At 42.6% G+C, this 17,771-nt stretch overlaps 1 protein-coding gene across 6 annotated transcripts in view; it reads right to left on the bottom strand.

Moving 5' to 3' along the window:
• Window positions 1-2,489: 2,489 nt before the first annotated feature.
• Window positions 2,490-17,771, bottom strand: part of PIP5K1A (phosphatidylinositol-4-phosphate 5-kinase type 1 alpha) — a 39,358-nt gene continuing 24,076 nt past the window's right edge. For 4 of the 6 annotated variants that reach the window (XM_025287863.3, XM_025287866.3, XM_025287864.3 and 1 more), the window contains 12 exons: window positions 17,115-17,245; window positions 16,580-16,697; window positions 16,246-16,398; window positions 13,895-14,194; window positions 11,383-11,588; window positions 9,981-10,064; window positions 9,119-9,167; window positions 8,831-8,915; window positions 7,538-7,684; window positions 7,209-7,338; window positions 4,446-4,494; window positions 2,490-4,118 (listed from right to left, as the gene is read on the bottom strand). In XM_025287863.3, the coding sequence (XP_025143648.2) occupies window positions 4,116-4,118; window positions 4,446-4,494; window positions 7,209-7,338; window positions 7,538-7,684; window positions 8,831-8,915; window positions 9,119-9,167; window positions 9,981-10,064; window positions 11,383-11,588; window positions 13,895-14,194; window positions 16,246-16,398; window positions 16,580-16,697; window positions 17,115-17,245 (1,455 nt within the window). In that variant the 3' untranslated portion in view covers window positions 2,490-4,115. The remainder of the gene's footprint in view (window positions 4,119-4,445; window positions 4,495-7,208; window positions 7,339-7,537; window positions 7,685-8,830; window positions 8,916-9,118; window positions 9,168-9,980; window positions 10,065-11,382; window positions 11,589-13,894; window positions 14,195-16,245; window positions 16,399-16,579; window positions 16,698-17,114; window positions 17,246-17,771) is intronic. The other 2 variants (XM_025287865.3, XM_025287867.3) reach the window with 2 other exon arrangements.

Raw genomic sequence — 17,771 nt, forward strand, 5'->3', positions numbered from 1 at the left:
GCATGTGGGATTCAATTCCCCAACCAGAAACTGAACCCAAGCCCCCTCCACTGAGCAGAGTCTTAGCAACTGGACCACCATGTAAGTCCAGGTGAATCCCTGTGTGGAATTTAACATAATCCTTTGGAGGTGCAGAGAGAAGGGAAGGGTGGGGTAGAAGGTATAGATGAAACAGATTGGCCTTATTTACAGACAAGTATTGAAGCTGGGTGATGCATACATGTCAATTTACTCTATTTTTAGCTTGAAATTTTCTGTAATAAAATTTTTTTTAAAAATTCTTTTTAAAAGACAGGAAAAATTGGAAACAGCTGATGCATTTAATGGAGAAGGAAATGGCGACCCACTCCAGTATTCATGCCTGGAAAATCCCATGGACCGAGGAGCCTGGTGGGCTACAATCCATGGGGTCGCAAAGAGTCGGACACGACTGAGCGACTTCTGTGTGTGTGTGTGTGTGTGTGTGTGTGTGTGATGCATTTAATGAACTTTTAATGGGCCCCCTACATTGGGAGTGCGGAGTCCTAGCCACTGGACCACCAGGGAAGTCCCTTTGATGAACTTTTAAGAAGTAGTTTTACAAACGATACTGATTTGTTTTTGTGTCTTTGAAAAGCTAAAGAATGAACAATTTAATCTGAAATCTACTTTAACTAGCAATTCTTTGTTTAAAGAATGAACGAGACTCCATCTGTGGTAAATAACTTTTTTGACTAGCTGAATTTGACATGTTTAAGAGTAAAACATTAGACTAGGATTTCCAGGTTATATATCCTATAGTTTGATTTTCCTCATTTTTGGAATAGGCCCTACTTGCAAGTGAATCTAGATGGCAGGGTACAGCTGTAAAGTAGTAGCTGCTGCTCACCACTAGAGGGACCCTCTGACCATCAGAGGGTATCTAGTATACCCCTAGTTGCCTGAGTAAATTGAAGTGACAAGCTTAAGGGCAGCAGCAGGATCATTTTTCCTTCTAAGATACATTCAGATTTAATTCCTATTTGGGAAAAAATCTTCTTATCCAATCTAAAGGAGGACTGAGCCTCTGACTTAAATTAAAATTCAAAACGTTGAGAATCCTCAATTCCTCCTTTATTCCAGTTACTTGTTCTATCATAAAATTTATTACCATCTCAATTCTCTTCCCTCCTCTCCAGCTGGTATTGCCATCATCCTAAATGCACATTACTTCACACCTAAATTATCCATCTAACTTGTCAACTTTTTCTATCTGCTGTGATAGAACTATCATCAGATTGGCTTTGGAATTCTTTTACGTCCCACTTATGACAAAAACATTCTACACTTCCCTCACTGACTACAGCTTAAAATAAAAATCCCTCATCTTAGCAGCCAGGGTTTCCAGTGTTGCCTCCACCCATGCTTATTCCAATATTCTCCCTCAGATCTCCCTCTACCATTGCTTTCACCATGGTCTCTTCCTTGCTCTCTGCAACAGGCCATTCTGTTGGGAGTAGAGACAATGCTGCTGTCCTCGACTGTCTAGCGCTCATGCCCATTCTCATACTTCTAAGGCACTTGTGCTCAAGTGAAACTTTCCCCAACACTTCAGGCCCACAGTAACCTCTAATTTTCCTTCTTAAAAAATAAAAAGTGTTTATTTTTGATTGCACTGGGTTTTCCCTGCTGTGCATGGGCTTTCTCTAGTTCTAGTGAGTGGGCTCTACAGCACAGACTTAGTTGTCCCTTGGCATGTGGAATCTTCAAGGAGCAGGGATCGAACTCATGTCCCTTGCTTTGGCAGGGGGATTCTTAACCACTGGACCACCAGGGAAGTCCACTTCTAATTTTCTTATTTTATGCTCTGTACCACTCTTTCAGAAATCACATCTCATGTATTCTTTCTGTGTGCATGTATGTTGTACTCTTCTGGACTCTGTAAACCCTTTAAGATCAATTACTTCTTTTAACCTTCAACTACCCAGAGCACTGACTGTTCTTACTCATTAGCTGCTGCATAATTTGTAGAATGATCTTAACAAAGTAGGGAATAGTGGTGTGGAAAGGAACATCATAAGCTCAACCTCACAGAAGTTAGAAAAACACATAGCTGAGAAAAGCAGTCTCTATACTTTTTTAAGATAACTTGGAGCCAAGTTGAGGGAAGGAAAGGGAGAGAATCCTCGGGCCAACAAATCTTAAGCTTGCTTTTCCTACTGTCCCTCTCTTTTCCTCCTAAAGCCAAGCAAAATTTTGAGCTTTGGATCTCCAAATCCCTAGGCAACAGACCGACATGAATTCCTTTTCTAGTCATTCACAGCTTTTCCTTGTCAAGTTTAAGTTGTTAAGATGGAGGAGGTGGCCAGAAGGTAATGAATGAAATCATTTCTCTCAGCCTGAGTTAGTCCAAAGCTGGAGTGAGGAAAACTGGAAAGGATGCATTCATTCTGGGCAGTATGAACAAAACAGCCTGGGGTAGAAGGGTGGAGCAGATGGTGTACGATAAAGAATCAAGAGGAAGCAAGAAGTCTAAATAACTGACAAAAGTTTAATGCATTAAAACCAGATACTTATCGCTTTTATACTGTATTTGCCATTTCTGAACAATACAAAGTAGAGGCAAATAGTGACACTTCATAAAAATGTTGACTCCCCATCCCCGTCCTTAAGACCCAGCCTCCCTCAAATATTCCCTCCCACCCCTGACAGAACTCTGTCCTGAATAAAACACTTAAATACATCATAAATAGTAAATTATGAAAAAAAAAATAGCAAGAATTGTTTCTTTCCTTCTTGTAAAAAAGAACATGGCAGCAAAGACAGGCAGCCAGAAACTGGCTGGGGGTGTCTAATATAGACAGTTACTCAGGGTGTGGACTAAGCTACTATCAAGGCAGGGTAGGATGGAGAGGGGACAGTACAGGGATCAACAATCTGCCAGACACACCAGGACCCTTTTCCCCCCACGAGGAGGAGGATCAGATAGTGAACTCAGGGAGAAGAGGGATTACACAGCCCCCATTTCCACGTTCTCTGCGTGAAGAGAGGCGGCGGGGCGCGGGGCACAGCAGTGACTGCACTAAGGCAAGAATCTGCTGGCTCCCCATGCGCTTGAGAGAACATTCTCTAGCCTCACAGTTACCTGTTCAACAGACAGGTACCCCGTCTCTATCTCAGCTCCAACAGCAGAACACTGTAGGAAAAGGTGCAAGAGCAAGGAAGACATCTCCTTTGGAGAAGAAATCTAAAATTCATTTGATACGTCTTCATATTTAGAAAAACAAGCAGAATACATTTCAAATTGCAGAAGAGTAATAATGATTATGGCCTGGCAGTGAGTAGGGTTCTGCCTAGGAAGGGTTCTGACCTGTGAGCCCCAAGACTGCACCACTGTTTAACAAAAGGGGTAAAGACGACCCCGTGTCCCACTCTCTCCATTCCTTCAGCCTTAAGACATTCACTAAGAGAGGAGGAGTCAAGAGGAGCTGCTCCCAGCACAGCAGTCCCCACCTTCTGTTTCTCCAATACCAGGACTCTTCTGAGGGAACCCTGCGAATAGGCATCTCTCCAATACTTCTGGAGTTTTTATCTGAAAACTGGTTTGAAATTGTGTGCTATTTTCCTTTTCCTTTTTTAAGGAAACAAAAGGAGAGGGTTGGGAGGTTAAACACCCCCCCAGAAAATCTTTACGAAGATTACAGGCATCTTCTTCCAGAGAAAGAGTTAAGGTAGGGATAATGTACCAGCCAGTCTGTCCTGAGGAAATTAAAGAGTCCAGCTCCCGATGAAAGGTAGATGAGGGGGGAAGAAAATCGCCAAGTCCAGCAATCCCACTTTCAACATGAAGAAGGGGGATCTGAAACCATTCAGTTGTGGAAGCCAAGGCTGGTGAGTTGAAAACTGGTTTCACCCAGCTTGGGAGTGGAGAGGATGCTGCTGTCCTCAACTGTCCCAGCACTAATGCCCGTTCATAAGGGAGGGAAAGGAGAAAGGTTCTTCTTCTTCGGGGGGAGATGGAGAGCTCTCCTAGCTTCCACTGCACTCCTTTTTTGATGACCAAGAAAAAGAAAACTCAGCACTTCTGGGTCAAGGGCTGACATCCTGGGATCACAGAGGTGGTTGAGTCTCGCTCCAAGTCTTCTGAGGACTTTTGCTCACTGAAAGGTAAAGGGTATAAAGTTAAGGACGAGGAGTATGAGATAAGGGGACAGCAAAGGAATTCAAGTTAATTTCAACCTAGATGGCAGACCTAAAGAGTTTCCTGCTAGTCCAGTCTCAGCTTCCAAGTACACAGTACCAAAAAAAAAAAAAAAAAAAAAAAAAATCCACCCCCACTCAAAACCAAAAGTTTTTAAAGTCAGATTTAGGGGAAGGTGGGCACCCAGTCCCCCTAACCCTGACAACTACTTCCTTGCTCTACTCCATCAGTAATGCTGTTTATACCCTTTCAAAGCAGCCACCTCCCCCACATCCCAGAAACTTACATGGATGAACTCTGACTCTGGAACTTCATGTTTTTCCAAGAGGGTTGAACTAACAGGAGTGGGGAAAAAACGGGGGCAGAAAGAAGAATTAGTAAATAAATGAGAAAAAGAACTCTCAGGTCACATCTCAGACTGCTTCTCTGTATTTCACTGGGAATCAACTTAGAATTCAGAAAGAAGGGACTAAGGAGTTACTAGATCTGGAAGCATATTCTTTTAATTAACAGTTTCTTGACTTTCATAAAATACTTCCTTACCACCCTCCTCCACTACTGCTTTCAATCCCCAGGTGTGGCAGGCACCCAACTATCATTGCCGCCTGACAGTCATGCCATAGTGTCATTTTCTCCTCTTGAGTGTGGCCTGAACTTAGTGACTCTCTTCTAGCGAAGAGAATGCACCAAAGGTGATGGAAATCAATTCTGAGATTAGGCCATGTTGCTTCCTCTTGGGCACACGCTCTCCAACTTGTTTGCTCTGAGGAAGCTGTTGCAAATCTGTGAGATGCATTATGGAAAAGACCATGTGAAAAGGAACTGAGGGAATACCACCAGCCAATAGCCAATGAGGAACCCTTAGGCCAAGAGCCTGCAAGAAACTGAATCCAGCCAACAACCTCATAAGTTTGGAAGTAGATCCTCCCCCCTGGGCAAGCCTTCAAATGAGACCACACTGCTGGCTAATAGCTTGACTGTAATCTTCTGAGAGTCTGAGCCAAGGGCACCCACCTAAGTCATATCCAGATTCTTAAGCCACATAAAATCTGAGATAACAGTATTTGTTGTTTTTAGCTGCTAAAATTTGGGGTAATTTATCTCACAATAGGTAATGCAGATTTTTGTACCTGGAAATGAAGTGCTGCTATAATAAAAATCTAAAATGTAGAAGTGGCTTTAGAAGAGACAAATGGGCTTTGAGGATACAGTAAAGTTTTAAAAGTGTCCTGAAGAATTCTGGACTGTAAGGGGTTTGCCCGTAAGGGCTTAAAGGGAAGTGAGAAAAATCTTATTGGAAATTGAAGGAAAGGTGATCTTTGCAATGTAGTGGAACAAAGTGTAGGGACAATGTCATCTATACTTATGTGGGAAGTAGAATACGTGCCTAATGAGCTGGGTAACCTAGCTAAGGAGATCTCTAAATTAAGTGCTGAAGGTGCTACCTGGTTTCTTCTTAATGCTTACAGTAAAATATGAGAGGAGAAAAATAAATGACGGGAAGGACTAGGAAACAAAAAGAAGCCAAGACTGGAAGGTTTTGAAAATTCTGAGCCTCTCTAGATAGCAAATAATGCTAGAATTAAGAAATGGATAAAATCTAAGGCACTGCTAGGAAAATGTGGTCTACAGATGAAGCCACGGGTATGACTATAAAACATCTGTTAAGAACTCAAGAGTACTATTCAGTTATGCGAAACGACATTCAAAAGATTAAGGGTATGTCTCTCAGATCCTCTCAACTTGAATAGGATCTCTAAGAAGCATAGAGCTTATCAAGAAGGTATTTGTGGGTATGGCTTTGGTCTAGCAGTAAATTCCAGTGAGATTCATAGGAACCCCACAAAATCTCTGAGGGCATTATACCAACAGACACACTGTCCTGCTTGGACTAAAAAAGACAGAAATAGTACACAATGAAGAAACCAGTGGATCCTCAAAATTCTGCCAAGTAGGCTGAGAAAATGACTCAGCACATTCTAGTTTTCATGAAGACTCAGAAGGCAAAACCAAGAGTCTAAAAGGTAAAGCTAAAAGTCATGAATTATTCTCATGCTTTGAGACGTGATAAAAGAAAACTCCAGCATTTGCTGGATTTTAGGCTCCTCTGTACTTCCTGTTCTCCCTCTTTCGTGCAGGAATGTGTAAAGAAGTTCTCTCTTGTTTGTCTCATCACAGTATGCTGGTGTGTGGGAAGACAGCCTGTCTCTTTTATTAGTTTCACAGGTCGAAAGTGATCCCTACTTCCTGATACATGCTTAGGTACATGCGCTCTCACTTGCCTATGCTAAGTGAAGCCGGCTGCCATATTCTGAGTTGTCCTCTGGAGAGGCTCATGTGGCCAAGAACTTAGGGAGGCCCCCAGAAAACAGCCAGCAAAGAACTAAGGCCCATAGTCCAGCAACTCACCAGAAACTGAATCCTGTCAAAGAGCACATAAATATGAAGTGAAGCCTCTCAGCTGAGCCTTAAGATGAGCCTAGCCCTGGCCAATGTGTGACTATCATGTCATGAGAAACCTTGAGCCAAGAACCCAGTTACACTGCACTTGTATTTCTGACTCACAGAAACCATGATATATGTTTGTTGTTTTAAGTCACTAAGTTTTGGGGTAATACATTATGATGTAATAGATGATCAACACACCAAAAACAAAACGAACTCACAATCCATATAATGGATCCTTTTGAAAAGCTGATTATTCACTGTATTCAGTGCCTAGGAATCCTCCCAACCTTAAATCCTAAGCTAAGAATTCTCACTTAAGTCATCAGGAAATGAAGCATTAATTAAGATATTCTGATTGAATATCAGAAGTTTGTACATAAGGGTTTCCCACCACCCCCTAAAAATACAGAGATGTTGATACACTTTTCCAAATCACTAAAGATGAGCTCTTAGGAAGATGAACATGCAAAAATATAGTGAAGAGCAAAAGACAATAAAATCTGGGGAACGAAAAAAACAAACCAACAGAATTATGGAAGTTCTCAAAGACCTGGAGAGAGAGATGAGAAGATTACATGGAGAAAGAGGCCAAGGAACCAACCTTGTAGTTAGCGTTTGCAAAGTCTCTCCAACTACAGGTGAGAAATAGGGGTCAGGAATAGTCGAGACCTCACTGATTTTCTCCAAAGGTGGAGTCTGAGGTAAAACATCAGGACGACCCAAGTGGACGCCTGGAAAAAAGAAAGAGGAAGAAAATCAATAAATCAAAAAGAAGAGAAAATGGGGTGGGGGAAATATAGGAAAAAATATGTAGCAACTTGGCTTTTCGTGAACAGGAAGGGGAACAGAGGTCCTAAGCAGAAAAAGATGAGGGCTCAGAAGGAAGGGAGGGAGCACCCGTCACACGGGGACTCCAACTCTGGCGCTGACCTGGCTCCACTTCCGCCTTTGTTGTCACTTGTGCCTTGTGTTCCCCAGAGACCGATGGCTGGTAAGTTACGCAGGAGTTGCCGCTGGGGCCTGCTCGCCGAGAGAAAGATGAGCCAGACCGAAACTTTTTGGAAGGAGAGGACTTCACTTCAAAAGGGAAAGAGAAAGCCTACTTAGCACCTACCTCAGAAACAGTCACCAAGACATAAATACAACTTGCTAGTGTCCCAACAAAAACCCAAGGTTGTTCTTCTGCAAAGCAGGAAAAATGGTTAATGTCAACAAAGATGGGCTCTATGAACTGCTTATCAGAGGAGGGGGCATCTCAGTTCACGTCATTTTGGAAAAGACAGCAGACAACCCAGAGGAAAGGGGATGTGTATTTCTCCCCTCCTACAACCTTGATGGCTTTGCTTCTGCCGGATGACATGTCTCCTAATCCGTAATTCCTTTTCAATAGTAGCCTTCAGTTAAATCAGACACTCTATATCCTTGTAGAACTTGACACACAGAGCACCATGATGATACTTTACACTTGTTTATGTATCATTTTAAAAAGACTCTGAAAAGATTATTCTATGTTTGTTAAGACTGTTTGGCATGCATAGGTCCTCTTTGCCTCACTGAGGGATCACTAATGGCTATGATGAGGAGAGGGAGATAGGAAGGAGAGGGAGATAGGAAGGAGCTGGAATTTGCCAGTGGCAGTAGCATGGAAGGTTTGGAAAGAAGAACATTGGCACTTCCCAACTCCCTTCCCTAGGCTGAGGCCCTAGCAAAAAGGTAAAACCCACAAATGAAATAAGGTAAGAGGAAACTGAGGGGGCAAATCAGAAGTGAGAGAGACAGAAAGAGGAGAGCCTCTAGCTGACTAATACCTGCTAAGCAGACATGAGTAAATGCTTCTCCAACCTTCTGATCCTAATCTGAGAACTCCATGGCCTTGGGGATACAGTAATATTCTTGCCTATCTCTGTCCACAGAAGTCTGGCTTTGCCTACCTCAGCCTGTGGCATGGATCCTACACCCACAATTAAGTATTTTTACAATCCCATCAGTTTCTCAGAAATGCCCCTCACCTCCACGACACCTGTAGGGATTGCCAGGGGGGAAAGCAGCAACTTGGTAACGACTGGGGCAGAGGGACTGACATAAGGACGGGCAGCAGCTCTCACGGGATGTGGGTAGAGGAGGAGAAGTCTCTGGCTTTGGCAGTTCCCTGACAGGGGAGTCCTGCCCCCACCTCCTGAAGTAAGAGAGCCATTGGAGGGTCATCTGGCAGAAGCCACTTACAGGGGATCTTCTTAAAAACTGTAGTGCACATGAAACGCTGGAACCGTTCAGCGTAGAAGCTGGGGCGATGCACTGATACGGTGTCCTGCAGAGGAAACAAGATGGCTGGAGTTAAGAGAAGGGGAGGCCCAGCAAGAGAATCGCTAGTCCAAAGGCTGTTTTTCCCTAGGCTGAGACCCTAGCAAAAAGGTAAAACCCACAAATGAAATAAGATAAGAGGAAACTGAGAGGGCAAATCAGAAGTGAGAGAGACAGAAAGAGGAGCGCCTCTAGCTGACTGCTACTCACCCCATCATGTACCAGAGCTTTCCAAGAATGCTCCAACTTCTTAATAAACCTGTCAAGAAAAATGTATACATCATGAATTCACATTAAATGAATGACCTTGTAGACTGTATTTTAAAGACTTCAGCTATCACAGTAGAAAAACTTGAAAAGACAGAAGCCAGGAAAGCACTCCCACTATTGTGCTATAGTTTTTCAAAGAACAGACAGGGTAGTGCTTATTCAGCATGGAGATTAAAGCTGTTTTTAGAGTAAGTCAACTATCCTCTCACTGGAAAAGGATACTTAATACATCCTGGCAAGTCAGGGACAAGAATATTTATTGTAAAACGGGAACTGGAGGGACAGACAGGCAAGCCTGAAGGGAGGTCAAATACTGTCCAGTCCTCACTAGTGTCTGAAATCTTACAGGAGCAAAACTGGGGTCTAACATTTCCAGCTCTTCCCTCACTACCATCCACTGCTTTAGTTCCACAGGCTAATACTTTTCACAGAATAGTGATCCCTTTGTTTTTCTTCCATGGAAAAGAGGAATGTGTTTCCAATTGCATCCCAATGTGGAGTATGACTCATCTCACAGGTTTTCCACAAAGAGCCAGCAGGATGGCGTATTCCACCCTGCTGCTTCTGAGGACTGACTCAGCTTTCCACAAAGGTGTATGCTATGTTTGCGAGATGGTGGGTAAGAAGTCAAAAGACAGGCATAACCAAGGAAATAAATCACCATTTGAAATCCAGTGAGGCAAGCAGCCAGACTGCAACTTACTGTTCTTGCTTCAGGAAGAATTTGGTGACAAACCCATCTAAAAGAGCAAGGTGAGTAGGTCTACATCCACTCTGACCCTGGGATTGATATGTTTCTCACCTGTAAGACTGCAGAATGTCAATGATCCCGATATAAAGCAGCAGCCTTTCCCCTTTACTATTCCGGGCCGGGATGCCACCCATACTGGGGAAGACAAGAAAGAAAGAGTAACAATATCTTCTGGCTAGCAGGCAGGAGCTTCTGCTTTTTAAATTCAAACCCAATCAAGAGCTGTAACTGAGACCTAAACACAACTGTCCCATCTTCCACAAACAGGAAGAGTAAGAGCCTTCACCCAACCCCAACCACTTTGGAGTATATATTATATACAACTTCTTGCTCTCCAAATTTCACTTGCCTGCCTCTCCCACCCCAATTTCACCAAAAAGAATCTAAAATTCGCCCCCTACTCAGCAATTTTAGGAATACTCTCCTAATTAACTCTAAACTTTCTTAGTACTCTCTCTTTTTTTGCCCTGCCATGTGTCTTGTGGGATTTTAGTTCCCTGATCAGAAATCAAACCCAGGCCCTCAACAGTGAAAGCAGAGGCCTAACCACTGGACCGCCAGCAAATTCCTCCCTAGGACTTTAATTTATGCCCACTAAGACACTCTTCTTGAGAATCATGATAAAGAATACTTTAAATGAAACCACCCAAAAGACATTTGATACTTCAGTAACTACACTTCTTTGGTCCATGAATGTAACAAAGATGCCTTCCATAAAAAATTGAAAGTCGCTCAGTCCTGTCTGACTCTGTGACCCCACAAACTGCAGCCTGCCAGGCTTCTCTGTCCATGGAATTCTCAAGGCCAGAATACTGGAGTGGGTAGCCTTTCCCTTCTCCAGGGGATCTTCCCAATCCAGGGATCGAAACCAGATTTCCAGCATTGCAGGCGGATTCTTTACCAACTGAGCCACTAGGGAAGCCCCAGAATACTGGAGTGGGTAGCCTACCCCTTCTCCAGGGGATCTTCCCAACCTAGGAATCAAATTGGGGTCTCCTGCATTGCAGGCAGATTCTTTACCAGCTGAGCTGGTTCTTGAGAATCATGATAAAGAATACTTTTTAAATGAAACCACCTGAAAGACACTCGATACTTCAGTAACTACTTCTTTGATCCATGAATGTAACAAAGACACCTTCCATAAAAAAAGTCTGTAATAAATGGTTTTTGATGAAGTTCTTATAATTTGCAGGTATGTATCTAAGACTCTGAGCCACATTTTTTAAGAGTCTCTTTAATTTTGAATGGCACTTCTTCCAGGTTTACAAATCCAAAATTTAAGAATCTTCCTTTCCTTTTACATTCTTAGGAATGCTCACTCTATAGTTCTTCAAGTATTAATGTTGACTTCACTGCTGAATAAAGCCTACTCCTTCTCAGAAGCTGTGTACCCCTCTCCAGAAAAAAATGCTTTGAGCCTACACACTCCTTCCTGGTGCCCAAGTCCACTCACTGGTCATCGGTCTCCATGGTGCCACCTCGTCGAGCCTCGCCCTGGATAGATTCCATGGCTGTGGAATAGAGAGCCTTTTGGGGGGCTGGTCTGCGAGTGTCAGCTGAATATTGTGCTTCATTGCCTAAAGGCTCTCGTTGTGCATGATCTATGTTATGGATTGACACCAGGAGGCTATAGTCCATTATCTTGAAGCTCTGCAGAACCTAATGGAAGGAAAAAACATGATCTGAACCTTGGGAGGTATGAGAATCTTTTTTCAGGATCTTATAGGTCTAACTACTGGAGTCACCCTCCAGAGCTAACCACAGGATTATCCTTTGCTCCTCCTACTCCTTGGAGAATAGTACATTGACCTTCTCTGCTCTCCCATCACTGATACTCCTTCAGCTTTCCTTCACCAGAGTAAATACAAATTAGACCACAGCCTAGTCCACAAGACCTTCTTTGTTTGTTCTTTCCTTGTGTCTCTTCATGAAAAGAACATTATATACTCAATGAAAGAATACGTATCTGAGCTCAAAAAAAAATCCACAGGAGGGTCAGGTAAAAGCATATTCTGTGACAGTGCAGATCTGTGGCAGGACCTTATATGGCCAGCTTCAACTCGGTTTAATATTTGCTGAAGCCTCACCATCTGTAGGTAGGCTCTGTGCCTGCTTGTATGGATATAGACACTTAAGAGACCATCTGTCCTCATGGATATCATAATTTAGTAAGGGAAACAAACATAAAAATAAATACAACATAGTCTAGCATGTGTAATAATGGAAGTGCATACATGGTTGAGGAATACTACAGAGGAGGTCAGGAGGTATATAAATAGGTTTATGAGGGACAGATTAGAAAGAAAATAAGTGCATGTAAACAAAGGAAGGAAAGAATAATGCAATAATGCCAAAGCCTGGAGGCATGAAACAGCAGGCCACGAGCAGATGGGTATAATCCGGCGGTGGTGTTTAGTCACCAAGTCATGTCCGACTCTTTGTGACCCCATGGACTACAGCATGCCAGGCTTCCCTGTCCTTAATTATCTCCTGGAATTTGCTCAAATTCACATCCATTGAGTCTGGTGAGGCAAAGTGTAGGTGTTTGGCATATGAGAGAGGATGGGAGGGGCAGACAATGCCAGGCCTGATGAGCCATATTAAAAAGTGTGGACTGTCTCTCCAGTTCTCAACCTGGTATACTTCCACCAGTTCCAGTAGCTCACTTTGGTGCTACAGTTCACCCAAGGCTGTTTTGATAGGTGGGTAAAGGATAAAGAGAATACAGGACTGATTCTTAATGTGTAATTTACAAAACCTCTCTGCTCCAGTAAGTCTCCAGTCCTCACAACCAAGAAAGTCAAACTAAAATGGGCATTATCCTGGAAGAAGAGGCTGAGTTAAGCAAAGGAAAGCAAGGATGATAACACTATGGACTGAGCAGATAAGAATCCTACAAAAGCAGCTTGCAAAAATAAAAAAGATGTGGAAAAACAAGAGAAAGATGTCACAAAACCCAAAAGATGTTAAGAAAGTGGAAACAATCAACTGTCAAACACCACAGAAAACTCAAGGAAGGACTAAGAAGTACTCTACTTGGCATCCAGGTGGTCATTGGAGAGAGCAATTCAACTGGAAGTGTGAGAGCAGAAGCCAGGACATAGAGGCAGGAAGGCAGGCAAGAGAAGAGAAAGGCAAAGGAGAAAGGAAGGCATCATTACATGAAGACACTGAAAAAAACTCTCCTAAACTTTAAGTTGATGATGGGGGCAGGACAAAGGAATGCTACAGAAGTTGAGGTAGCTTGTTGAGAAACAAGGCTGGGGGGATGGGAGTTATAAAATTGTTTGAAGAGAGTACCAATCACTTGGCATCTCTGAGAGAAACAGGAAATGCATTAATGAGTAACACTGACGGCCCAAGTGGAACTGGATATCATAAATCTATAGAGGAACTTCCCTGATGGCCCAGTGGCTACCACTCCATGCTCCCAATGCAGGGGGCTTGGGTCTGATCCCTGGTCAGGGAAGGAGATCTACATGCCACAATTAAAGACCTTGCATGCAACAAAGACTGAAGATCTAGCATGCTGTAACTAAGACCTGGTACAGCCAAATATATAATTTTTTAAATGGTATTAAAAAAATCTGTAGAGATGCCAGTATACATAGTTGTGTGATTTTTTTCTAGCAGCACTCAGCTTCCAAGGTATAAATTTGAATTGTCAGGCAGAATCAAAATCTGAATAGTGATGGTGTTGGTATGGAAACAAGGAGAATATATGATTATGAGGCCCAGGACAGGTAGACAGAAAAAAAAAGACAGGGAGGGGAGTTAGACCAAGAGGGAGAAAGTAAAAATGTAAAGGCATAAATGATCTAATGTAAAAGATATTGTAAATGAAGTCTGACACATACTTTATACAGAGTCCCATCTCTTACAGATTAAACGCCTTAGAACCACCAAACTGTTTTAGTCACTGAGATTTCTGGTGCCTGAGAGAGAAGGAAATATGACAGACTTACCAAACAGTCACGCTGCAGGGTCTTGCATAGAGCATTGTACATATCAGCATCCAAAAAGAGACCATCAGGGATGTCTTGTAAGAAGTCCAGATCTTTAAGGGTAGGGAGAGGTTTCTCTCGCTCTTTTTGGGAAGCTCGCCTTTTGTATGTTGAGCCCTTGAGGTCATACTTGATATGCATCTTGACTGACCGTGGTAAGAGATTGTTCATCACGACAATTCGAATATTCTTACCACCTGCCTGCACACAGTACAGTCCATAGAACTTAGGCAGCAAAGTCCGAGGGTTCTGGTTGAGGTTCTGAGGGCAAGAAAGTAAAAAAGAAGTAGAAGAGCAAGTCAGCTGATTTTCAATGAAACTCAAGGACAAAACCTGCCACCCACCTTCCTCTGTCTGCTCATGAGATTTCAGATACAATCTGCCTGCCCAGAAGCCCATATTGTAATTGTTTTAAAATGTCCCAATGTATCTATCTCAATAATGGGATCATCACCAAGCCAAGCAGCAGATCCTCCAATACACTAAACAGTCAGGATACTACAAATATGATGAATATATTCCTTTAGAGAGGTTTAAGGGAAGACAGCACTGAAAAAGTCATAACCCTTAGCCTTCTTTATAGCATATTTTTGTTGAGTATGATGGGAGGCAAAGGAGAGTTCCCTAACTTCTCCAGCACCTCCAAGAGGTATCAATAAAAATGAATATAGTACTATCAAGAGAAGTAACCAACCTCATTCCCTGATTTAGGAGCTGGACTAAGAATGGAAAGCAAAATCATCATTGAATAAAGACAAAAATAAAACAAATAAACTTAGAAGTTTTTGCACAGCAAAGGAAAACATCAACAAAATAAAAGGAAATCCCCAGAATGGGAGAAAATATTTGCAAATGAAGCAACTAACAAGCAGTTAATCTCCAAAATATATAAACAGCTCAAGCAGGTCAATAACAACAAAAAAACAACCCAATCAAAAAATGGGTGGAAGATCTAAATAGACATTTCTCCAAAGAAGACAGATGGCCAAGAGGCACATGAAAAGATGCTCAACATCACTAATTATTAGAGAAATGCAAATCAAAAAAACTACAGTGATGTATCACCTCACATAGTTCAAAATGGCCATCATCAAAAAATCTACAAACAGTGACAGAGAGGGTGTGGAGAAAAAGGAACCTTCCTACATTGTTGGTGGGACTGTAAACTGGTACAGCTACTAATGGAGTATAGTATGGAAGTTCCTTAAAAAAACTAGAGTTACCATATGATCCAGCCATATCAATCCTGGGCATATATCCAGAGAAAATCATAATTTGAAAGGATACACATACCCCAATATTCATTGCAGCACTATTTACAATAGTGACAACATGGAAGCAACTTATATGTCCACTGACAGAGGAACCGATAAAGATGTGGTACATATGTACAATGGACTATTCTGTGCGTGCACTCAGTGGTGTCCAACTCTTTGAACCTCATGGACTATAGCCTCCTAGGCTCCTCTGTCCATGGAATTTTCCAGGCAAGAGTACTGCAGTGGGATGCCATTTCCTACTCCAGGGGGTCTTCCCAACCCAGGGATCAAGCCCACATCTCCTGCATTGACAGGAGGATTCTTTCACCACCTGTGCCACCTGGGAAGCCCCACAATGAACAATTACTCAGCCATTAAAAAAAAAAAAGAATGAAATAATGCCATTTGCAGTGACATGGATGGACCTAGAGACTGTCATACTGAGTGAAGTCAGTCAGAGAAAGACAAATACATAATACTTTTAAGTGGAATATAAAGAAATGGTAAAAATGAACATGTTTCAAAACAGAAGTTGAGTCATCGATGTAGAAAACAAACTTGTGGTTACCAGAGGGAAAGGGAAGGGCGTAAATTGGGAGACTTAAATTGACATATACACACTACTGTAAATAGAACAGATAATTAATAAGAACATACTGAATAGAACAGTGAACTCTGTTCAATACTCTGTAATGACCTATACATGGGAATAGAATCTAAAAAAAAAGACATTACGTGCATGCATAACTGACTCACCTTGCTGTACATCAGAAACTAACACAACATTGTAAATCAACTCTACTCTAAATAAATAAACATCACTGAGTTTTGTCTTTGGGTAGGAGGATCTAAACTAGGTAACACTTAAAATAGGACAGATAAACAAAACCCCCTTTAGCCACAGAGAGACAAAAGAGATGGGACCAAAAGCACAAAGATGAACTACATCCCTAAGTCAGCGCTGACACTGCCTTCCCCCCGACAGCAGCCTCCCCAGCCTTGTCCAGGAGTGGACTGGGCAGCTCGAGCAGTTGGTGCTCCTCGTCCTCTCACCATGTAGTATCCTGGAAGCAGCTTCTGTAGAAACTCTGCCTCTTTGTGCTGGACTGTTTTTATGATGAATTCATCATCGCTGGACACGTAGAAGAGAGAACCACTAGCCCCAGAGTTGCAGAGTTCAATCAGTGGTTCATTGCAGAGGGAGTACTAGGGCCCAAAGAAAAGAGAGCAAGAGGTTCAGAGATCAATCAGCCTCCCCAATCAGAAATCAACTACAGATGCCATTCTATTCTAAAATAAAAAATAAGAGCAAGAATGTGAAGAGGTCTTCCTTTGGAAGTACTCCTCTGATACCGGAGTCCCAGAGTCCTGAGTTCCAGAAGCGTACCAAGTAATCATCAGGCCGGATACCAAATAACTCCCGAAAGTATCGGAAGGCAACAGGTGCGTAGGTCTTGAACCGAAAGTCATTGTAGTGGTGAGCAGGGGTCAGGTTGCTCCCTTCACTGTGGGGTTAAATAGAAGAAGCCATAACTTACCAGTCCCTATAATTCAGGGAGTCCACAATCCTGGGAAGACACTCAGTCACCCAGAGGCAAGTCAATATATCCCTCCTGAGAGAACCAAAGGGACTGGATGAGTCAGTTACATAATGGGACACAGGTGCAACACAGGGATTAAGACATGGAGCAGGGGATCATATTACCCCCTATCCAATGCCCTGAATTGCTTTTCAGGGCTCACAGAAGCATCCAAAGGATAGCATTTGCTGTCCAAATTGTGATATCCCACATCACACTGATTAAAATCAGGCTAAGGATTGGATGCGTGCCTAAATTAGGTATGAATCTCTAAAATGTCCTAATGTTGATATAAAAAAGCCACATTTCCCAGGACATTCTTCTGAACATTAACCACTGTACCTCGGGAAGAAGATACTCTCCACCACGTAGAAGTCTTGCATGAGGACATCTCGCTCTGGTTTGGTACTCAGGCTTCCCACAGTGTGAGTAATGCCTAACTGGATGGCACCTTTTAAGGCTGATGAGGTTGTCTGAAACAAGAGGAAAGTTTCTAGTATTAAATCTGATTACAGAAGTAAAAACTCAGGAGAGAAGAACCAGAAGAAACAATGGAAAGCAAATGCCCTCCCAGTGGTTCATTCTGAACTGGGGCAATCCAATTTCCCCATCCTCATGGCTCCACATAGCAGTGAAGCCTGAAAAGACTGGAGAGGCATGAAGATACAGAGTAGCAAAGGTGTGACTATGGGAGCCAGCCTTCACTAGGCAAAGTGTTCCCTCCAACCCACACCGACATCTGGAAGATACACTGAAATGAGAGAACAATCTTAGGTCTCACTCCAAAGGTTCCTGCCCCCAAGCATACAAAGTCCTCCAAACATTTTATTCATCAGATACAGAATGTAACTAAAATTAAATGATATTCTGACTGACTGAAGCTCAGTCCTCTAAGACCAGGACTGAGTGATATCCCAAGGCCAATAGAGTGGCCAAAAAAAGCCACTAAAAAGCCTGAAAGATTAAAATTATTTCTGAGAGAAGTATTTAGCTTTAAAA

The sequence above is a fragment of the Bubalus bubalis genome, chromosome 6 (genome assembly GCF_019923935.1).
Source record: "Bubalus bubalis isolate 160015118507 breed Murrah chromosome 6, NDDB_SH_1, whole genome shotgun sequence".
In the NCBI taxonomy this organism is placed as follows: domain Eukaryota; kingdom Metazoa; phylum Chordata; class Mammalia; order Artiodactyla; family Bovidae; genus Bubalus; species Bubalus bubalis.